The following is a 23,934-nucleotide window of genomic DNA, read 5'->3' as shown; positions in this document are numbered from 1 at the left end:
ATGTGCCTGATTGCGTGTGTGTGATATGTGCATGATTGCATATGTGTGTGATATGTGCCTGATTGATTGCATGTGTGTGTGATATGTGCCTGATTGCGTGTGTGTGTGATATGTGCCTGATTGCATGTGTGTGTGTGTGTGTGATATGTGCCTGATTGCATGTGTGTGTGATATGTGCCTGATTGCATGTGTGTGTGTGTGATATGTGCCTGATTGCATGTGTGTGTGTGATATGTGCCTGATTGCATGTGTGTGTGTGTGTGATATGTGCCTGATTGCATGTGTGTGTGTGCGTGATATGTGCCTGATTGCATGTGTGTGTGTGCGTGATATGTGCCTAGTATCCTTAGATGTTAGAGGAAGGTGAAGGATGATTCTTAGTTGCCATGGGTTTTGGGAGCTGAACCCTGGTCCTCTCTCTACAAGAGCAACAAGCACTCTAACCTCTGAGCCATCTCTCCAGTCCCTTCTGTGTGTATCTAGTTTATTACCTTTTTCTTAGCTATTTGTGGGCGAGGGGCAGGGGCAGGGGCAGCCCCTAATCCCTTTCATGAGCTTACAGGTAAGATGGTTGCTGTGTAGCTTTGGCTGGCCACCTCACAGCAGTGCTTCCTTCTGACTCAGCCTTGCAAGGACATGAGCTACCACAGCAGGCCAGGCTGAGATTCTTCAAGGGCTTCTCTTCTTATTTTGTAGGAGTTCTTTTCAAAGAAGTCAGACTGCTCTTTATTCATGTTTGGCTCCCATAACAAGAAGAGGCCGAATAACCTAGTAATAGGTGAGTACCATAGTCTTTTGGTTTTAGTTTGAGACAAGGTCTTATAATGTAGCTCTGGCATGCCTACAACTCAGTAGATGCCCCTGCCTCAGAGTGCTGGAGTTCATGGCATTTGCCAGCACTCTTCAGTGTTTGTGTTGGTAGTGTCAGCTCTGTGATTCAGATAGATGTTTTCAGAACTTACAAGCCATCGGCAGGCCCCATGGTTTCTGTTGCTGCTTTAGCCTTGTGACGTTGGACTGGGGTCTGCCTCAGTGGTAGACATCAGTATTACCCTGCCATCCCTGGGGAGTGAGAAAGAATATGAACTAGTTCTTGGTTAGTAATCTTAGGGCATCATTGCTAACATCTTTGGAGACCAGTTCCAGTTTTTAAACAAGAAGTGCAGTTTTATTTATTCTATGTGTGTTTGTATATGCACAAATCACATGAAATTACAGTCAGTTATGACATTGTAATTGTTCTGGGAACCAAACGCAGGTCCTCAGAAGAGCAGGAAATACTACTACCCACTGATACACAGAGTTTCTATCTGACATGTTCAGTCGTAGACGACCCTTCACTCGCTGTTGTCTTCCTGTATCTTGTTCTTTGAGGGTGGATGTTTTTGTTAAGGTTTCATCCCAAGCCTAATGCATGCTGAACACTCCTGGTATACTGAGATGCATTTCTTTTTTTTGTTTTTTTGAGACAGGGTTTCTCTGTGTAGCCCTGGCTGTCCTGGAACTCACTTTGTAGGCTTGGAACTCAGAAATCCACCTGCCTCTGCCTCCCAAGTGCTGGGATTAAAGGCATGCACCACTACGCCCGGCCACTACACTTCTTTTTAGTTCATTTAATTATTTTTGAGTAGAATCTTTATCTCCAAGCTGGCCCAGGATTAGTTTTATAGCCCAGGTTGATTTTGAACTCCATTCTCCTGCCACTCCAGTGCTGGGATTGTAGGTGCTCAGCTGCCACACTCAGTTCCCCATTTATTCTGTTTTTTAAAAAAAAAAAGGAGTTGTGCTCTTCGTGAGAGTGTTGTCAGCTTTTCCTGACTAACATCCCAACAGCACACCTAAGTAGATGTCAACGTTTAAGGGAGTGTGTGAGTTCAGAGAGACAGAAGACACGGGTAATTTGAAGCCTTATAGATAACAAAAGGTAAATGTGAAAACCTATGTGCTTAAAAATGTATTTCCTTTTAGGTCGTATGTATGACTACCATGTGCTGGATATGATTGAATTAGGTATTGAGAAATTTGTGTCTCTAAAAGATATTAAGGTAAGATACTGATCATAAAACTTAATAGTATTTTTTAAATGTTCTTGGCCAAAATTAGCATCTTGTGATGAAGAAGTACTGATAGAATAGTGAAAAAACTTCATGCAGAATTACAGTTTTACCTTTATTTTAAAAAGAGGACATGTAGGCTGGGCAGTGCGGCCCACACCTGTAATCAAAACTCTTGGGAGACAGAGGCAGGTAGGTCTCCAGTTCAAGGCCAGCCTGGTCTACAGAGAGAAACCCTGTTTCAAAAAACAAGCAACAACAAAAACCAAAACAAACAAAAGAGGAATGAATGTTCTTTTATTTGTAATATATAGTAAGTACATGGATCTTATGAAGTTAAACTCGAGAGCGTAACGATCCAGTCCTCGTTAGGCTTATGGTTTAAATGCTGTCTTTCCTAAGTGGTAACATTTATTGACAGTCTGGTTTTCAACTTGAGCACTGTTCTATGACCAAAAACCTCTGGCTGCCCCTGTATTATTTTGGCTATTAGTTGCCAAATTACTGGCATAACCTCCCTTGGGAACCTACAGTGCACTACTCATTTGAATAGGATTGTGAAGTAGGCAGTAGCAAAGTGTGGCAAGACAGCCTAGAAAGGCTGCAAGAGTCTCACTTCAGATTGTCCTGTCAAACATTGCCATCATCTTACAGGTGTGAGATCAAGGCAGTTTCACTGGCTGGTGGGGTTTTTGTTTGTCTCTGTTTTTGAGACAGGGCTCACTATGTTTGGCTGTCCTGGAGCTCCCTACCTCTGCCATCCAAGTGCTGGGATTAAAGGCCCGTCATCTGACCACCATCAGGCCCAGTTTTCCATTTACATTGGGTGATTGAAGCCCAAAGGGGTTTCATTGTTTAACATATGGTAACATACATATGGTAGGTAAAACTCAAGATTAGATTTAAGAGCATAGAGAGAAAAAGTAGTGTGTGTAATGGAAAGTTATATAACTCAATGGGGGTTTTGTGTGTTGCCTTGTTTAATGCAGGGTTTTAACTAACCCAGGCTGGCTTTAGACTTGTTATGTGACCAGGGCTGAGTTTGAACTTCTGATCTTTCTGCTTCTACTTCCCAAAAGTGCTGGGGTGACAGGCGTGATGCACTGTGCCCAGCTGAGCTGGTGCATTTTCAAGGCTTGTGATGTGTGTTAAATTATAGTATATTATATATTATAATATTGTATTATAGTATAGTATATATATATATTGTTCATCTCTTCAGCTCTCCTCTAAAAAAGGGACAGACCTTGAAGGTCTAGTATAACTAAATGTCCTTTTCCTGTGAGTTTGAAAAAGGCTTTTACCAACTCCCTGTGTGGTCAGTAACTCCTGCTTCCAAAGCTCAAAGGCCTCACACTGGATGGACTTGTGGACTCAAGGCATAACGTGACACTGATTTACCGGATCAGTTACTGTCTTGATCCTCAGTTGCGGATGTAGCAACAAGAACGAGATAGCATATGTGTAAAAGTTTTGAGATTGTTTTAATACATATTGACTATCTTAAAAATAGCATAAGTTCTCTAGGTTTTGGTACTTACATAATTACACTTGTTGTTTTGTTTTTAATCCCGTAGACTAGCAAGTGCCCCGAGGGGACAAAACCAATGTTGATATTTGCTGGTGATGATTTTGATGTAACAGAAGACTACAGAAGATTAAAAAGTCTTCTTATTGGTGAGTGCTAGTAGAACTCACCTTGTTAACAATTGCTGTTCTTGAGCTCTGCCTTTTCTGCGTGGTTAAACTTGTTCACATTGTTTTTCTGACCAGACTGTAAATTCTCATCCTATCTTTATGCTCCCTCCCCCTGGACTCTGGATGAGTGGTATTTTTTGCTTTTGTTTCTTCTAGCTTTGTTTGTTTAAGACTGGATTTCTCTGCATCCTGGCTGTCCTGGAACTCTGTTGTTTGTTGAGACCAGGCTGGCCTCAAACTCAGGGAACTAACTGCCTCTCTTCCTGAATGCCGGGGCTAAGGGGGCGTGCCACTCCACCCTGTTCTCTTGCCTTAAAGCTTCTTCACTAAGCAAGATAGTTCTTCATTGCTCCCCCTCACTCAGGTTCTGAGGGCAGAGCAGCCTGCCTGTCTGTCAGCTGTCATGCTAACAGCCTCCTGCCCACTTCCTGTACCGTGTACAATCTGTGTTCCTGCTGAAAGCTCTCAGCGTTGTGGTCTTCTAAACTTGTTCTAGAGTGGCCTGGCAAGCTCTGCGTGTGGTGTCTAGGGCTCCTCTAGCTGGGCAGGCCCAGCCTCTCCACACTCCTTCCACAGCTCCATTACTGATCTTCTCTGCCTTCTGAGTCCTGGGATCACAGGACTGCACCTGTGCCCAAACCTATCTGTCGTTTTCCTAGCCAGAGAGTACTTAGTTATCTCCTAGTTGATGGGTGCTAGACTTTGTAGGGTATTGGTTTTGTTTTTTTGTTTGTTTTTATTAATTACATTTTTGTTTGTATGTGGGGGCTGGGGCATGCTCATGTGGAGTTGGTTCTCCACCATATGGGTCACGGGGATTAAATACAGGTTGGCTTGGCGGCAAGCATTGTAGCCTACTGAGCCGTCTCACAGCTCTGATGAGTTTGGTGGTATAGGAATCTCAAGTCTGTTCTAAAGCCTTGTGTAGAGCGCTAGCCCTATGCCCTCATAACTGGCATTGTGGAGTTACATTTAGAAATCTGTGGTCAGTTAAAACTTAAGATTGTAAAATATCATTAATTCCCAACTCTGAAACCCCAAAGTTTTTTATATAATGCCCTTCATAATATAAGTACTGTGTAACATGCTTTTAAAATGTTATCTGCATTTTAGGGAGCGTATAATAACTTAGTGAGTCAGTTTATTGTAACTTGTTTTCTTTAGTATCTTTTAAAAGATTGTTTTATATTAGTTGTGGGTGTTTTGTCTGCATGTATGTTTGTGCATTATATACATGTCTCATGCTGGTGGAGGCCAAAGAGGCCATCAGATCCCCTGGGAATGGAATTACAGACAGATGGGAGCGGCCATGCAGGTGCTGGGAATCAAACCCAGGTCCTCTGGTAGAGTTATGATCTTACTATGGGAGCCATTTCTCCAGACCCCCAATTTCTTCTTTAAAGAAACTGGTTTGTTGAAAGTATGTTACAGCTGGGCAGTGGTGGAACATTCCTGCAGGCAGGCAGATCTCTGGGTTTGAAGCCAGTCTGGTGTACAGAGTGAGCTCTAGAACATCCAGCAAACCCTTCCCAGAGAAACCCTGACTTGAAAAACAAAAAGCAAGCAAGCAAGCAAGCAAGGAAGGAAGGAAGTTAGCTGTAACTGTTCCTCTTACGTTTTCTGGAGTCACGCTTTGTGTGTCTTTATTGGCTGGTTTAGGCAGCTTCTTGCTGTAGCTCACACTGGCCTTGTATTCTTCAGTGTGCTAAGAGGAAGGCTGCCATCCCAGCTAGCTTCACCCTTCCTTACCACATTCCTGGCACTCTCTCGGGTTCTTCTCTAGGAAACCTGTCTGAGCCCATCCAGTCCATGTGAAGTGCTGGGCGTTTTCCTTTGCTCAGTACTGGGGACTCTGGCCGCACACAGACCATCTCAGGCTGTTGTTTCCCTTTGGGAGGTCAGAGCCTTGTGCGTATAAGCACACCTGCGCTCTTTTGCCGATAGAGGACTTAACTCTTAGTGAGCCATGCTCGATCTTTTGTTTTAGTTTGGTTGTTAGACTGGCCTCATATATCCCTGGCTGGCCTGGAACTTGCTGTGTAACTCAGTCTGGCCTTGAACTCAGAGATCAATCTGCCTCTGCCTCCTGATTGCTGGAGTAAAGGTGTTGCTACCATGTCCAGCTACAAGTCACCTTTTTAAGTTTTGAAGAGCTGCCCTTATTCTCTCTCAGAAGGTTACTAATAGTATTGTGTTACCACACTTGCTATTTGGTTTATGACTACGAACAGTTGAACTTGACCTAATTCAGATCTGCGGGAGTATCAGCATCTGAGGGTTAGAGGCAGGCTGGGCTGTAAGCGACTGTCTGAGAAAACAGAAATATGCTGGAGAGAGAGTTCTGCCATTTAGAGTCCTTGCTGCTTTTGTGAAAGGTCGGGGTTTGTTAGCTCTCACATGGTGGCTCACCAGTACCTCTAGTCCAGGAGATCTGACACTCTCTTCTGGTCTCCACATGCATGTGGTACACATGACTACATGTAAGCAAACACTTATACACATAAAGTAAAACAAAAATAAATCTAAACACACACACAAGCCAGGTATGGTGGTGGTGTGCCCCCCCCCCCTTTTTAAAGATTTATTTATTTTATTTTTAGTATATGAGTACACTGCAGCTCTACAGATGGTTGTGAGCCATCATATGGTTGCTGGGAATTGAACTCAGGACCTCTGCTCGCTCCGGCCCCCCTCACTCTGGCTCAAAGATTTATTTATTATTATGTGTAAGTACACAGTGGCTGTCTTCAGACACACCAGAAGAGGGCATCAGATTTCATTATGGCTAGTTGTGAGCCACCATGTGGTTGCTGGGATTTGAACTCGGGACGTCCCGAAGAGCAGTCTTAACTGCTGAGCCATCTCTCCAGCCTGGTGGTGTGCCTTTAATCCTAGCACTTCAGAAGCAGAGGCAGGTGGATCTCTGAATTTTAGGCCAACCCCATCTCTATAGCGAGGTTTAGGCTAGCCAATGGTATAAACAGAGACCTTGTCTCTTAAACAAACAAACAAAAGCAGCTGTCAGAGTATTTGCCATACATTCACAAGGCCTGGGGCTCATGACATACCACAAAATTTTCAAAGAAAAGAAAATTAAACATGTCCCTTATGAAATGTATTGTTCTTGTTTTCTGTTCTCTACTTCCTTGTTAAGTAAGATGCTCGCCCTGGGCTTCCATTCACAGCACAAGCCCTTCCTTTTGATAGATAGCCCCAAGATCGATTTCTCTTGCTCAGTACTTTTTAACTTCAATAATGTGTTTTGTTCAAGGTTAAGCTACCCTTTAAATGGTTGTGGTCTATGTGCATGCAAACGCATGCTAGTTTCTCATTGTCTTAGTGGCATGAAGGAAGGGAAAGGAGCAAAAGTAGAAAAGAAACCTTGGGCAGAGCAGGGCTGTGAGAGATGCAGTAAGAGTGTTGGTCATCGTATGTAAGGCCACTGCCTTACTGTGGCCACTAGACTGTGCACATGCTAAATGAGATACAGGGATAGCAGCTCATACTTTGTACAGTGTCATCACATGATCTCCTCAGTGTGTGAATACCATATTTACACAGTAAAATGGCTGGGCCACCACTAGCCGACAGAGCCTTCGGGTGTGTTCTTATGCATCGTGTGACAGGAAAGAGAAAGGGTAATAGAGGGTAATCGTAGGGAAAGGGTAATAGAGGACTGCAGGGTTCTTTTCTGGTGTACAGTGAATCTCAAATAGTTGTTTATTCTTCTTACTGTGGTTCTGGGGATGAATGCAGGACCTTATGTATGTCAGGCAAGGCTTTTACTATTGGATTATATGCCAGTCTATACAACTGCTTTTCTCTAAAAACAAAACTTATTAGTGTGTGTGTGTGTGTGTGTGTGTGTGTGTGATGTGTATGCAGGTGTACATATATGTGGTATTCAAAGGAGAGCTTTGTGAGGTTGACTCCTCTACCTTCATGTGAGTCCCAGGGTTTGAACTTGGGTCTTCATGCTGTGCACAACAGGCACATCTACTTACTGAGCCTTCTTACCCACCTGGGACTGCTTTTCTTCTTTGGAAATCCAGTAAACAATACCAGTGTTTGGATTCTAATTTTTTCTTTTTAAATGTTCCTGTTCCTGTCTGTAAGGATGATAGTAAACAAAGAATAGGTTTATTTTGTGCATGCATTTAATCCTGGCACTCTGGAGTCAGGAGTTCAGAGAGTTCAGAGTGTTGTGTATCTTTTTTTTTAAAGATTTATTTATTGATTATATGTAAGTACACTATAGCTGTCTTCAGACACTCCAGAAGAGGGCGTCAGATCTTGTTACGGATGGTTGTGAGCCACCATTTGGTTGCTGGGATTTGAACTCGGGACCTTTGGAAGAGCAGTTGGTGTTCTTACCCGCTGAGCAATCTCACCAGCCCCGATGTATCATTTTAAAAAGCACACTACCGCCTTTCCTGGGAGCTGCGATCACAACCATCCCCCAGCCCATCTTCTTTCTCCTGGCCACCTTTGCTCTGCAGATAAAAAAACAAAAACACTCAAGACAGCTTTTATTACTTTAGAATTTGTCTGCTGGCACAATTGCTGAGCTCAAATACCTCCTGCTTGGAAATGCAATAACATTTTATTATTCCCGTCTCTCTTGCTGCCCTAAACTCAGTGGCCTGTTCCAAATCAGCCCCCGCCAGATATCTCTGGCAGCCTTCCTGCCTGGAGATCTTACATGATTGCTGCGTGCTGCTCCTTCCAAATCATGACTGAAAAGCCACTCTCTCCTTGTGTCTCCATTTCCCTCCTGGGACCCCAAAGTCTCACCTGTACCATCCAGCAATTGGCTCCAGGTCTTCTCTATTGACAAAATCAAGAACCAATTAGGGAACCAGACCTGCCTCTACACCAGAGTTAGGCTTATTGTGGGGGTTTGAGGCCAGACTGACTTTAGTTGTTACACGTCACAAAGCAAGCTAGAGTAGGACTGGGGAACTAGCTCAAGGGCTAGTTATGTGCTTCAGCTTTGTCACAGTCCGGGTGCTGGGGAGGCAGAGACAGGCCGGCACACGCTGGGGTTCCTGAGGAACAGCACCGGAGATGACTCTGGCCTCAGTGAGCATTTGTGTGTGTGTCCCCCCGCCCCAGCACCGGAGATGACTCTGGCCTCAGTGAGCATTTGTGTGTGTGTGTCCCCCCCTCACACACCCCCCCACCCCTCATTGAAAAGATGGCACTTTGTAGCTGAATTTTGAAATAGTTCTCTTTAACAACCGAATATGTGCTTTCAGATTTCTTCAGAGGCCCCACTGTATCGAACGTCCGGCTGGCTGGATTAGAGTATGTTCTGCACTTCACTGCACTGAATGGGAAAGTTTACTTCCGAAGCTATAAGTAAGTGCGCCTCGGAGGGTGTTTTGGAGTTCTCAGGTTACGATGAGTCTGGAGAGTTTGCAGATAGTAGTGGCAGGGCCTGTGCCCTGACCTCCCTCCAGCTCTCCTTCCTGCTAACCGTGATCTGGGGAACTCACTCTTCCTGGCTTCCCGGTCATCTATTGTGAGCCTATTTGTGCTGTCTCAACCCCAGTGAGGCCAGTTAGATTTGAAAGCTACGACCTAAAACAGAAAGTATGGCTGACTACAGTGATGCTCTTGTATGCCCTAATCCCAGCACAGTGTTACTGTGAATGTAAATTCCAGCAAGCAGATTGCTTTCTTGTTTGAGTTTTTGAAGCACTATCTCTGGTGTAGCTTCAGGTGGCCTTGAACTCGTCATGTACCCCAGTGGGCCTCAGACTTGCAGTCTGCCTGCCTCAGCTGAAGTGCTGGGATTGCAGGCCTGACCCACTGCTTCCAGCCAGACTCCGTTTTTATTGATGGAGATAGTGCCATGCTAAAACTTTGCCTTTGAGGTTAGCATCCCTGACACTCCTTTTATAAAACAGACTGCAGATGAAGCCAAGTGTTTGCCTCTTCTTGTCAATCTGTCCTTCTGTGCCCCGGCGGATAAAGGTTTATTAAAGGACGTGCTAGGTGGGCTCAAGCCTCCTCAGCAGCTGCTTTCTTCATGGCCACAGTCACTAAGCTCTTCCCATGTCTGCCGTGGATGACAAAAGTCTTGACACTGTCTTGGTGGCTAGCTGTATATGTAGATTCCCACTGTTAACTCTCCTGGGCCTTCCTTAACTGCTCTGTTGCTTCTCAGTACCCATGTCGTCTGTGCTTCTGTAACAGCTCTTTGTCCAGTGCTAATCTTTTATGAACATTGTTCTGACAGTAAATGGCTCCCTGCCAACCCCTCACCCCCCCACCCCAGCTTTTTACTTATGGGACTTAACTGCTCTATTAAATGTGGTTGCTAAATATAATATTCAGATTTGGGGTTGGTATTTATCTCCCTTCCTCCCTCCCTCTCTCCCATTATTGTTGTTTTATTGAGACAAGGCTTCACATAGGCCAGACTGGCCTTGAAGTCACTGTGTAGCAGAGAATGGCCTTTAACTGGTCCTCAAGCCTCCATTCCCAGTGCTGGGATTCCCAGCACTCAGAAAACAACTGGGGTGAGAGGGGTTGTGTGCCTGAGACTGAAAGAGAGATGGTGGTGAGTGGAAGACAATCTGGTAACCATCGTGGATACACAGGATGTGTCCATGGAAAGCCTCGTCGTGAGTCCCCTGGATTTGTGTTAGTAATATGTTCATAATACAAAGAGAATCTTAAGACTTGCTGTTCTCTGTCTTGACTCTGTCTGTGCCCAGCTCCTCACTCTTTCTCCCTCCTGCTCCCCAGATTTTTCCAGATAGCAGTTTTGTTGGACACAGAGTGTTGGAGAGGTTGTAGTTTAGTTATTAGGATGTTTGGGTTTGCTGCAGTCTGCAGACGTCATTAATGTGATGTGGGAAAAGGCTGATTGTTAGTGGGTTGACGTAACTCAGACAGTGCTGGAGATGGCAGAGTGTTACTTTCTAAAGGCCGGTTACAGTTCTTATTCTGGTGGCATCGCACTTGGAGCCTTGTGCAAACATTCATGTGTTCTGCCACTGGATTGTTTAAGAACTTGTTTCTTTATTTTTTAAATTTTTTAAAAATATTTATTTATTATTATGATTAAGTGCACTGTAGCTGTCTTCAGACACACCAGAAAAGGGTGTCAGATCTCATTTCAGATGGTTGCTGGGATTTGAACTCAGGACCTCTGGAAGAGCAGTCGATGCTCTTACCCACTGAGCCATCTCTCCAGCCCAAGAACTTGTTTCTTAACAATACCACATAATTTCATGTTCCAATTTTTAAAAACTAAAACAAAGGATGCACTTGGCATGAATGCCCAACGTGTTTTAAGGAGAGCTTTGGCTTTTGCAACTTATTATTTGAAGCTACAAAACTCTCTCAACAAAGTAATTTCAGAGAAGGACTTTTAAAAAGAATTAAAGCAGTCCCCCTTCTCCCCATTCATAAAGGCTGCTGTTGAAGAAATCTGGGTGCAGAACACCACGTATCGAGCTAGAAGAGATGGGACCATCACTGGACCTGGTCATGAGGAGGACACACCTAGCATCAGATGACCTTTATAAACTGTCCATGAAAGTGCCCAAGGCTCTCAAGGTACAGAGCTTCTTCTTCTTCTTCTTCTTTTTTTTCAGTTAACAGTTAATTTTAATAATACCTGCTATGTTTAAAGAGTCAACAACACAGGAGGAAAGTCTTCTGTGCATGTTTACACAGTGTGAACACGGGCTTTCAGTATGCAGTGGAGGAGGAGAGGAGCATTCAGTTAACAAAGCCTAAAAGAAAACCCCTTGTTATAAATTACACAACGCATATAAAAATATTTCTCTGAATGCATAGATGGTACAGAGCTTCTGTGTTTATTTCTGTATTCCACGCTGGCCAGCAAGGGTTTGTGGTGTTATATTAAAAAGATGCGTGAAAAGATGAGTAAAATGGATACGGGTTAGGCTCTGAGCCAGGAGAGGAGAAAGAGCCCATCCAGATGTCCAGGCCATACAGAGTTGCAGGGGCCAGGGGTCTAGTTTGGCTGACAGTTTTCTTGTGGCCTAGACTGCCATTTTCAGCAAACCTAGAGTCGTGTGGGCACCATGAAGACTGGGTTGAGAGCTGTGCTTCTAGACGCATAGTCTAGGCTGGCCGTGACCTCTGATTCTTCCGTCTCAGACCTTCAAGTACTGGAAGTGCTGGATTGTAGGCATGCAGTGCCAGGCCCAGCTTTGTTTTGACTTTTAAATTGTTTCAGAAACAAATAGAAGGGGTAAGGTTAAAAGCACTTGTTACTCTTCCAGAGGACCAGAGTTTTGAGTCCCAGCATCCACTGGGCTCTCAACCACCTGTAAGCTCCTGGTGGCCTCCACGGACCCTGCATGCACATAAATAACAAATAAAAAATGTTTTAAAGCAACAGTAGCAATTTTAACTCTGGATACTAGTACACATTGAACTGAGAAACTGCTGAAGCTGAACATGGCAAACTGTCTTGGTACAGTGGTCAGTGCATCCCGAGTCTTGCCAGATGACCTGACATTTACCCAGATGGCAGCGTTGTTGGGCTATGGCTGAGAACTGTGTCCCATGATCTAGATGAGAAAGCTGTGAAGAGCTGTGTCCTTTGTGCCGCTGAGAGGCGTCACAGTGGGAGTTGTCACTACGGGTTATGTGCTACATGTTTTGTGTGTTTGTTTTGTTTTGTTTTGTTTGAGACAGGGTTTCTCTGTATAGCCCTGGCTGTCCTGGAACTCACTCTGTAGATCAGGCTGGCCTCGAACTCAGAAATCTGCCTGCCTCTGCCTCCCGAGTGCTGGGATTAAAGGCGTTGCACCACCATGCCCGGCCTTATGTGCTACATTTTTATCAGTTTTTATCAGTTCATATAGTGAAAGCCATTTTAAAATTACATACATACATATATGTGTGTATATCTGTATATACAAACATTTTTTTTTCTTCTTGTTTTATAGCCAAAGAAGAGAAAGAATATCTCTCAGGATACTTTTGGCACAACATTTGGAAGGATTCATATGCAGAAGCAAGACTTAAGCAAACTACAAACGAGGAAAATGAAGGGGTTGAAGAAGCGACCTGCAGAGAATGGAGTAGAAGACCAGGGGAAAAAATCAAAGAGAATTAAGAAAAATTAGTAGAACCTAACTGACTACGAGCACTTTCTTATGGTTGTTTACTAAAGAGAATTGTTCTACTTGAGGCTGTTCGGTTTCCTGATAAGAATTTGTTGCTTATTTGGATAGAATGAGGGTGTAACAAAATTTCACACTATAGCCCAGGCTGGCCTCAGCCTCCCACGTGCTGTGATTACAGGCTGGTACCACCATATACAGCATATTGTATGTGTCTATAACATTATTTATTACGTAAACTTTTTTTAAAAAAATTGAAACTTGTGTTTGGATCATACTCACCCCAGCTCTCACTGTTTTTAATTTTTAAAACTGATTTGTGTGTGCACATGTATGTCACAGTGTGGGTGTGGCCAAAAGACAGTGTGGAGTCGGTTATACCCTGTGGGGATTGAATGATACCTCAGTGTGTCAGACTCGTACCATAGGAAGTGCCTTTATCCACTGAACCATCCTGTTAGCCCAGCTTATTACCTGTTTTTATGAACAAATAATATACTACGAGTTTAAAACAGGGCTATTTACCCAGTGTGATCTTCATGCCTGGTGTGATAGCTCTCCCCAAGTTCTGCCTGTGTGTGAGAATGAGGGGACCAGGACACTGGTGGATCGGGTGGGGCTGGGCACAGTAGCTCGGGTGAGGAGAGGAGAGAGCTGGAGTCGGAATATGAACACATGAGGGGAGCCTTAACAGATTCATGGGAGGGGATTTTCCTGAGATGGGGCTTACTACTGTGGTAAGTGATGGGACGCGGTAGGAACTGGTGAGTCTCTACTGGTCGGACACCACCTGAGTCCACTTCCCCATCAGGGGACTGGAGGGAGGGAGGCTTAGCTAGGCGAGGGTGTGTGCAATGCAGGAGCTCAGTAGGCAGTGAGTGTGGGGGCAATGAGCACACCTGGGAACAGCTGCAGAGAACTGGTTTGGGTTATCTGGGTGGGTGGGTGGGTGGGGTATTTATGTACTTGGGGAGGTGGCCAGGGTCTATGGGGAAATATTTGTGTGGCCATTTACCATTGGCCAAGCAAGGAGGAAACGTCTGTAGATTGTTGGGGGGTGGGATGGGTGGAGCCTTACAAGGTCAGAATGAGGCCTGATACTCATCAGGACGATAGATTTCTGCTAGGGTTGATGGTGGGGGAGCCACCTTTATGGTGCCAGGTTAGGAGTGGGAGGTAGCCAACTCCTGCCTTATGTTAAAGGTTTCCCCGGTTGAAGCTCCACCCTTCCATCACCCCGGGCCACTACTGCTCTACAGTTGTAAGCATGCTGTATTTTTAGGAAGCTACTGCCTTGTGTAAGATGCCAGTCAATGGCCAGTTTGTCCTTGGGGTTATCATGGTACCACTGGGGGCCTTAGAGTACACCTGGTCTTCATGGTTGACCTGGTCTTTATAGAGTGGGATTGAGGAAGTAGGAAATGGCCCCGTGCTTTGTTGAAAGTGGAGGGTAGGAGGAGGCAGGTGTGCTTTCTAGTGTGTAACAGGTTTGTACTAAGATCCAGAGTGTGCCACCTCTGGCTTCTGTGGTAGTCCTTGTGTCACGTTAGCTATTGGGCAGAAGTGGGAGCTATATGTGTACTGCTTCAGGAAGAACCCCCTGGCAATGTGTGCTGTTTCCCAGGACGTCTACTAGAACTTGACCTTTGGTTTTACTCTTACTGTTTTGCTAGAGCTCCTGCTAATTAGAAGGTTTACTTGAGTTGTATTGGTTGTACATCTCAAAAGACAAAAGTAAGACTCATGGTTTAAAACACAGGTCTTTGAAAGTGATGGTGTGGTCCTAGATGCAGTCCTGAACTGTCTGTTAACTGAAGGCTTTGTATGCTGTGCTAGGGCCTTACCACTGAGCTACATTCCCAGCCCACAAGAAAATTCTACACACACACACACACACACACACACAACCCCAACCCCAGACAGGGTTTTTCTGTGTGTCCCTGGCTGTCCTGGAACTCCCAATATAGTCCCAAGATGATTTCACAGAGATCCACCTACCTCTGCTGAGATTAAAGGTGTGTGCCACCACTACCTGTCTTTTTTTTTTTTTTTTAATATTTATTCATTTATTATTTGTAAGTACACTGTAGCTGTCTTCAGACACTCCAGAAGAGGGCATCAGATTTCATTACAGATGGTTGTGAGTCACCATGTGGTTGCTGGGATTTGAACTCAGGACCTTTGGAAGAGCAGTCAGTGCTCTTAACCACTGAGCCATCTCTCCAGTCCCACCACTACCTGTCTTACTCAGCCCACAAAAGAATTTAAAGGGTAGTTCGGAGCAGAGTAGAGCTCAGAATTGGTGAGTTCTGGTGAAAGGCACGTCAGGAACTAGGTAGCCTTTCAGAGCTCAAGTCTGTATGGAAAGCCCGAGGTTTTGTAGACAGAAGAGTCTATTCATCCCTTAGAGAGCAGCCCCATCTGTCTGAGGAAATAGAAGGCATGCTCTGCCCTCCTAGTATTGTACATCTCTCTTCAGAGAGCAGCAAACAGATTCCTCAGGTTAGTCCTTAGCAAAGGAGGTGTCGTCCATCCCTGGGCCTGCACCTTTAAAAGGATTTGCTCATTTTGAGATCCATTTATCTCTGGCTCCAGTTCTGTGGTGTGTACCACCCCGCCTGGGCATTTTTTTTTTTTTTTAAATTATGTGTATGGCTGTGCACAGGAGTGCAAGGACCTGTGGAGGCCGAAAAATGTCAGATCTCTTAGAGTTGTAGGTATTTGAGAGCTGCTGGAAAGGGGTACCAGTGCTGAACTCGGGTCCTCTGGAAGGCTCTAACCACTGAACAGCCTCTCCGGCCCAAGAAACTCATCAGTCAAGTAAGTTGATTCTGTTGTGAAGCCCAAAACTGAGCACCATAAAAGAAAAACAAGAAAGCAACTGGGTGTGGGAGCTGATAGCCGTAAACCAAGCATGGGAGAAGAAAGGGCTGATCCGTACAAGTTTAAGGCCAGCCTGGTATCCACAGCAAATTCCAGTCAGCTGGAGTTACAGAACAAGACCCTGTCTTCAAAACCCAAACAAAAAAGCTAGGGGTGTGTGTGAGTGTGTGTATGCACATGTGCGCACGTGACACGAAGGTGCTTATTTTCAGTTCTGGGTCAAGCAGTCCCTTACTTAAGCCTATGTTTGTGGTTGCTCAGCTGCAAGGCAGAAATGCCGAAGGCTGTGTTGCCCTCTGTGAACTTTCTCTTGCTAACCAGAGTCAGAGCCAAGCTGAGGCTGACTGTGCTTGAACTCGGGAGTCCCTTTGCTTGTCAGATACTGAAGGTGACCATAGAAACACACTCCTGTGTAAATGGGCAATCAAAGTAACTTTTGAAGATTTGTGCCATGATTCCGTATCTGGTTCCATGGTCACAATACAGCCTTTCAGTCTCTGAGAGCAAAGCTAAAGTTTAAAAAAACCACAAACCCAAGTAAAGATAGCACAAATCCATAGGCAACGCCACTCGGTGACGTGGTGTGGAGACCACAGCTTTACGGCCGTTTTCTTGAAGGCTTATGCTTCTCAGTATACTTGGGAAGCTGAGGTATGAGGAACGTCATGAGTTCAAGGCCAGCCTGAGCTACAGAATTGAGACCTTGTCTCCAAAACAAATGAGGGGGCTTGGCAGAAGGCTTAATCTGACGAGTATATAGCATCTAGGGACCTGAATTAGTTTCCATTACCCATATGAAAAGCTGGTCATGTTGCTGCATGTCTGTAATCCTAGGGTGGAGGCGGAGGCAGAGGCAGAGGCAGAGGCAGAGGCAGAGGTAGAGGTAGAGGCAAGCAGTCTCAGGAGCTTGCTGCCTAGCCAGCATAGCCTACACACTGAGCCCCAGACCCCAATGGGAGATTCCATCTCAAAAGCTGAGGTGGGAGCCAGGTGTGAGGGCATATGACTCTAGTCCCAGAAGTTGGGAAGCATGGGCAGTTTGATCTCTTGAGTTTGGGGCCATCCATGTCTGTATGGTAAGTTCCAGGACAGTCAGAGAATGACATAGACCCAGACTCAGAAAAAGCAAAAATTAAGGTAGAGCACTCCTGAGGGACAATACCTGGTTGACCTCTTGACCACACGTACACACATACACACACAAATGAACACACACCCTAAACCCAGCAGCAACAACAGAACCCCCCCATGGAGACTAAGCAAGGCTTTGTTTGATGGTAGATCATCCAATAATAGGACACACACAACAGCAGTCCCATAGGATGATATTTTCTAGCCTTCAATTCAGGCTTTTATGTATGTGTGCTATGATATTTGTAAAAAAATTACCTAAGAGCATGCTTCAGAACATGTCCCATTATTAAACAGCAGAGGACTGTAGGAGTAATTTGACAGATTGGTTATTTTGTTTAATCCCAGCACTCAGGCAGGCTGTTCTCTGTGAGTTCGAGGCCAGCCTGGTCTACAAAGAGAGTTACAGGACAGCCAGGGCTACACAGAGAAAACTGTCTTGAGAAAACCAAAAACAACAAAACAACAACAGAAAGGGGGGTCTAGAGAAACAGCTCAGTGGTTGAGAGCATGGGTCCAGGTCCAGTTCCAGCACCCACGTGGTCTCACGACTGTCCTTAACTCCAGTTCCAGGGATCCAATGCCCTCTCAGGCATATGGGGCGCAGTCATATATGCAGACAAAATAGCCATACGCACAGAAAATAAAAATAAATCTTAAAAAAAAAATGGTGGGGCTGTGGCCGTAGCACACTGTCCTAGCACACATGAGGCCCTGAATTTAGTTTTCAGCACCTCAAAAATAAAATGATGACAATCCAAATAGCGTACAATTTTAGTGATAGCTGCCAAGGCGTCAATCCTTAGCAGTAGCACTTAATTTCATCATGGAACAAGATCATCAGATACAAGGCTAATTGTGTAGCTACACAATTAGAGGACTTACTAGGAGCCACGTGTGGTAGTAGATAGCTGCAATTTCAGTTCTCAGAGCTGAGGCAGGAGGATGGCAAATTGAAAGTCATCCTTAGTTTCACAGAGAGACTGTCTCAGAATCCAAAGCAAAAGAAAAACAAACTAGAATATGGATTAGAAGACTGAACTATATCTGAATTTATAATTATTTACAGCTATTGGGCAAGCTCAAGAACAATTAGGGCTAGGCTGTAGCTCAGTTGGACAGAGCACTTGCCTAGTAGACATGAGGCCTGGGGCCAGGCATGCTATCACCACGTGTAACTCCAGCACTCAGACGGTACAGGCAGGAGCCTCAGAGAAGTTCAAAGGCGTCTGCTATACACAGAGTTTAGAGCAAGCCTGCCATACATGAGACCCTGTCTCAAAAAAAATATTTGAAAGGAAAATAATGAGGGAACAATAATGTAAGAGAAGGAGAAAAAAAGGACAGGAAGAAAGACGGAAGCCGAGAGCAGCCATGTCACTTTGTTCTTCCTTGTCCCTGGTACATGCCTGTATGTGTCTGTAGTTGTCCGATCAAAATACAAAACTGTCAAGCTGTATGGCTTCAAGGCATATTAACTCGAGCATGTCTTTACTGGTTTCTTTTTGTGTAAAATGGGGAATTAGAATTCCGAGCAAGTGGGACTTAACTGACAGATTCTTTGTCATGAGAGATGTATGTCAGAGCCAGAACTAAATAATACTGCAGGGGTTCCTCAGGCAGTGGTGGCCCAGTCACCTCAGGGGTGGGGTGGGGGAAGGGATGGTCTAACCTGTTCCTTCAGCCTTCCACTCCCCTCCCCCAACCCCCAGGTCCTCAATTTCTACAAAAAGACAACCAAGCACAAGATTTCTTTGGCGATAAAAATATTCTAAAAATTACTGTTGAGAGCTGCACAGCTGTGAGTGTTACAGAAACCACATAGGTGTGGACTTTAAAAAGGGCTGAGCCATGCAGAGAGACAGATAGACAGACAGAGACAGAGACAGAGACAGAGTTATAGCTCTACAGCCAAGAGCTAATTTATGGACAGCTGCTGTTGCTGCTGTGGTGAATATGGGCCACCTGCCATAACCGTCTGCTGCCTTCCTGAAGGGCATACACTGTGTTTCTTTGGTGTTTTTGCCTGTAGTGGGGAAGGAAGAGACACTCTAAGAAGGCCTCTGGTTAAGTTAGTGCTGTATTTTCTGAAGGTGTCATTGGAACTCTCTTGCCTAAGTTTACAGGAACCTCTTTTTTTTGTTTTGTTTTTGTTTTTTGTTTTTTGAGACAGGGTTTCTCAGTGTAGCCCTGGCTGTCCTGGAACTCACTTTGTAGACCAGGCTGGCCTTGAACTCAGAAATCCTCCTGCCTCTGCCTCCCAAGTGCTGGAATTAAAGGCATGTGCTACCACTGCCTGCCCAGCTTACAGGAACCTCTTTAGGATATTGGCAGGGACACTCTTTGATTTCAGTTCAAGGGTTAATCACAATATGTTTGTAAAATAGTATTTGAATTTTAAAAAAGTGTTTAATCTCTAAAGTGTCTTTATCAGTCTATAACGTTCATAGCACACAATTCATCCACTAAAAGTGTATAGTTTGGTGGCACGTACTATATTTGCAGAAATGCAGAATTTTTACCATAACTGGTTTTTAAAAATGTATTTACTTCTCTTCCTCATCCTCCTCTTCTTCCCCTTCCTCCTCCTCTTCTTTTAATTGAGCTATGCATGGTAGTGTACTCCTTTTTTATTTATTTATTTTTTATGTTTTTGGAGACAAGGTTTCTCCAAGTATCCCTGGCTGTCCTGGAACTCACTTTGTAGACCAGGCTGGCCTCAAACTCAGATATCTGCCTGCCTCTGCTGGGATTAAAGGTGTGTGCCACCACTGCCCGGCATGGTGTACTCCTTTAATCCTGGCACTCAGAAGGCAGAGGCAGGTGGATCTCTATGAGTTAGAGACCAGCCTGGTCTACAGAGCTAAAGCTACACAATAAAACACTGTCTCAAAAAACAAAAACAAAAAACAAAAAACAAAAAAAAAACCAAAACCAAAAACAAAACCCAATAATAACAAAATTAGTTTATTCTATGTGTATCGGCATTTTGACTGAATGTATGTCTGTGCACCACATTTGTGCAGTTGATTTGGAGGACAGAGGAGGCTTTGGATCTCCTCAGATTGGAGTTACAGATGGCTGAGTACCATGTAGGTGCTGAAAACCAAACCTGGGCCCTCTAGAAGATCTGCTGATCCTCCAATCCAGCCTCTATGATCAATTTTATAGCATTTTCATTTTCCCTTCCTTTGCTATCATTTGAAATCTGGAACATCTCCCAAAGGCTTACATGTTTGGAGATGTGGTCCCATCCCATGGGAAGTGTTGGATGGAGCTCATAGGAAGTGAAAGGGGATAGGTGAGCCTGTGAGGGGTGAGAGGTGAAAGGTGAACCTGTGAGGGGTGAACGGTGATGCCACGGACCGAGCTCAGTCGGCCCACCTCAATCCATGGGAATCAGGGTTTCCGGCAGGTGGACATGGAATGGGCTAGAATTGACAGACAGACACGAGAGAATGTGCTGAATCTGAATGTAATGTCACAAGGCGAACACCAGTCTTATATAATACAGAAAACAAAGGGGTCGGATGTCACAGCAGGCAAAGTACATTGAAGTCTGACACAAAACTAAAGAATGACTTCAAAGGACTGACAGGAACCAGGTAATGTTTACAGTAAAGATAAAACAGCCCTGCCTAGACTCAGCTAATGACAGGTAAGGATTTCACACCCTAGTCACAATTTGTGTACTCCTTTGAGCCTTGTGAAAGCTAGCATCAGGGGGTTCTGCGCTAGCAGACCTTATCATGAATAATTCAATACCACAACCCCCTATTTCCTAGGCCTTGGTAAATTCTTGCATGCGTGTTAAGTTGGCTGTTCTTTTAAGTATCTGTAGGGAATTTCCATTTGTCAGAAGAATTCACCAACTTGCTTCTAATATGCAATGTAGACTGCTATACCTGGTTGTAATGAAGAGTCTAAGTATACTTTGCTAAGCTTGCCCTGAGATTTCTAACTCNTATCCAGTAAAATACTGTAAGAAAGCATGCAAGACCCTCCACAATATTGCAGAGANAAATCTGGGGCATTCTAGCTATGGGAATGCCAAGGTTCCAGGAGGCTGTTTCCTTGAAACTCTGCCTCAGGACTGCTTCCAGGTTTCTAAACCTGTAATGGGAGTCACTACTGGAGTGGATGTAGCAAGGTGAGCCTTTAAGAGCCCTAGTGGAAGGAAGTCAAGCCATTGAAGGGGATATTGAGACCCTGACTTCCCCTCTTTCTCTCTTTTGTTGCCTGGGTACCATAAAATGAATAGGTCTCCATCATATGTTCCCACCATGACACACTGGTCCACCCAGGCCCCTCAGAAGGGCAAATGACCTTGAATAGAAACCTCTGAATAAATTCCTTCTTGCAAGTTACTTATCCTTGCTGTTCTGTCACAATAACAAGCCTTGAAGTGACATGTTCTCTTATCTATCATCTCCTGATTTCTATATCCTAGCAATCTACTTCCTGTGTCTCCAGATTTTCCCTTAATCTGAATGTTTGATATTCATAGAATATATGTTAAATAGCTAGCCATCTGTAACTAGCTTCTTTTAGTAGGTGTCCTGGCTAGTTTTTTTGACAACCTAACACAAGAAAGAGTTACTTGGGAAGGGAATCTCAGCTGAGGCCTGGCTGTCTCTGCGTGCTGCCACTGCTGATTCATGTTTGAATCTACAGTGGTGTCCCAGCGTTACAGAACTGGACTGCTGCTGTATCCAAGAAGTGTTAGAGAGGACATTGAGCTGCCGCTGCTGGCTCCTGTGAACTGAACTGTCGATTTCCTGACAACTCAGATAAGAATTTGCTCCAAGAACCATTTCTAAGCAGGTCCACTTCCCCTGGATCCTTTCTTTTCCACCACTGGTGGGTTAAAAGGGAGGTTAAAGCATTTAAGAACCATCATTAAAATTAGACTTTGAAAAACTTAAAAGTTACAATCCTGGGAGCCAGCCAGTGGGCACCATTCTTCCACAGTCTCTGCTCCTCCAGGTTCCTGCTTGAGTACCTGCCCTGGCTTTCCTCAGTGATGGATCATTTTGTAAGATTGTGCTTGTTTTTAGGGCTATGTAAGATGGCCTGGCTTTGTTGCTAGGTCTCAAGTGTTTCCACTGTCTCTTACAGTGAAGGTGCACGTTGACCATACACATGCTGTGAGATGAGTTGTTTTTGACTTTTGTTTTTTTGTTTTGTTTTCATTTGTTTGTTTTTTGAGACAGGGTTTTTCTGTGTAGCCCTGGCTGTCCTAGAACTCACTTTGTAGACCAGGCTGACCTCAAACTCAGAAATCCGCCTGCCTCTGCCTCCCGAGTGCTGGGATTAAAGGTGTGCGCCACCACGCCCAGCTGTGTGATGAGTTTTAATTCTTTGGGGTCTACACAAGGGAGTATGATGTCTGTGTTATATGACAATTCTGTGTCTGGCTTGTTGAGCAACAGTGAGAGAGTTTTCTACAGTGACTGCACTACACGAGATTCTTCTAACCAAGCATGAGGGTCTAACCTGCCCATTTGCTGTATTAACCTAACAGGTGTTAATGGCTCACTGTGGTTTGGGTTTTTATTCCTCTGGTGACTAGTGATGTTAATTTTTATTTCATGTGCTTAGTAACCATTTGTATATCTTCCATGGAGAATGTTTATTAACATAGATTTTGTTTTGCTTTGTTTGAGAGAGGGTTTCTCTGTAATGGTCTGGCTGTCCTAGAATTTACTCCTTAGACCAGGCTGGGCTCAAACTCATGGACATCCATCTGCCTCTACCTCCTGAGTTATTAGCTGGGATTAAAGGCTTGTGCCACTAGGCCTAGCTACTTATATTACTTTAAAGGGCCTAGTTATGTAGTGGCCAAAGGTAGCAGCCCAAACTGGAAGTTGTGAATTTTGTTAACCAAGTAGATACACTTTCCAAAAAATAGTGTTTCTATTCCTGCTCTGGGTCTCCTTGCTTTCTCTTGTCCTAGGTTGATGTGTGTCTTCACCTGTTAGAGACAGGTCTTACTGTGTGCTCAACCAGGGTAGTCCTCACATAGTGTGCTAGCCTCCTTTGTCTCCATGGTGACTGCATTCCAAGAGTTTCCAAAAAGGCCTTTGGCTCTCACACATCCAGGTATGAGACTTTCTAAGCTGTTTTCTAGACTGGCTGCTAGGGTTTTGGTTCAGGGTAACTAAAAACTGCTTTTGATCCTTTCAAAGGTCGATTCTTAGCATTGTAAAGCCAAACCTTACTTCCTTCAAGTAGTCTGGTTGTATCTGAAAATATGACCTCCCTGCCAGGTCTGGGTAACATAATCACCATTGTTAGTTGTATTGTTTCCAGGCTTCACGAGCTATAGATAGCTTAGTGTGGTCTCCCTTCTCCCACCTGCTTGAACCTGCTTGCTCAAGGGTGGAGTTTCCTGCTCATTCCTGCTGCCACGCCCACTGCTGGACCCTGTCGGCTTTGCTGCCTGGAGGCACACACGTGTTCGTCCTGCTACTGGATCCTGAGTTACTTCGCGGGAAATTGGGTTCCCTCCCCCTTCCTTTATAACTGAATGTTGGAATTAAAAAGGCGGGCTTTGAACATGAAATCGTCTTGGCCCCATTCTTTCTTCCGCCCCNTCTAGATTCCTCTCTTTTCAGCTCGAACTGCCATTCTCAGTTAAACCGTTCGTGTTGTGGACTGCGGGCAGGCCGCAACAGTTGGCGCCCGAACAGGGACCTGAAGAATGGCAGAGGAATGCTAAGAGAAACGGCTGCTGTGTGGAGCTCCACAAGAAAAGAAAGGATCTTCGTATCAGAGCATCGGAGCAACGGACAGGTACACGTGCTAGCACTAGCTTAAAATTTCAGTTTTGTAAAGTGTTGCTGAGGATGCAATAGGATACGAATTAAGTTTGAATCAGTGCTAACCCAACACTGGTTATGCTTGGTTCAGCAGCTTGTTAATTGAAACTAGATACGGAAACAGGTGGTGTGCTGCAGCTTTTTAAAAAGCTGCTTAGGTGGAAGAAGGAAGGGTTTAAAGTCATGGATCAGGCGGTTGTTTTTAGTTTTCAAGAGTTGTTTCAGTCCAGA

General features: G+C 44.6%; 1 protein-coding gene across 2 annotated transcripts in view; it reads left to right on the top strand.

The window, feature by feature from the left end:
• Rpf2 (ribosome production factor 2 homolog) overlaps positions 1 to 12,877 on the top strand; it is a 21,628-nt gene extending 8,751 nt beyond the window's left edge. For both annotated transcript variants that reach the window (XM_021174453.1, XM_021174454.1), the window contains exons 5-10: positions 697 to 778; positions 1,969 to 2,045; positions 3,632 to 3,731; positions 9,011 to 9,113; positions 11,180 to 11,324; positions 12,692 to 12,877. In XM_021174453.1, coding sequence (XP_021030112.1) covers positions 697 to 778; positions 1,969 to 2,045; positions 3,632 to 3,731; positions 9,011 to 9,113; positions 11,180 to 11,324; positions 12,692 to 12,871 — 687 coding nt within the window. In that variant the 3' untranslated portion in view covers positions 12,872 to 12,877. The remainder of the gene's footprint in view (positions 1 to 696; positions 779 to 1,968; positions 2,046 to 3,631; positions 3,732 to 9,010; positions 9,114 to 11,179; positions 11,325 to 12,691) is intronic.
• Positions 12,878 to 23,934: the final 11,057 nt, after the last annotated feature.

This window comes from Mus caroli, chromosome 10 (genome assembly GCF_900094665.2).
Source record: "Mus caroli chromosome 10, CAROLI_EIJ_v1.1, whole genome shotgun sequence".
Lineage (NCBI taxonomy): Eukaryota > Metazoa > Chordata > Mammalia > Rodentia > Muridae > Mus > Mus caroli.
Note: the sequence above shows the minus strand (reverse complement) of the source record. Positions and strands in the feature narration are given on the sequence as shown.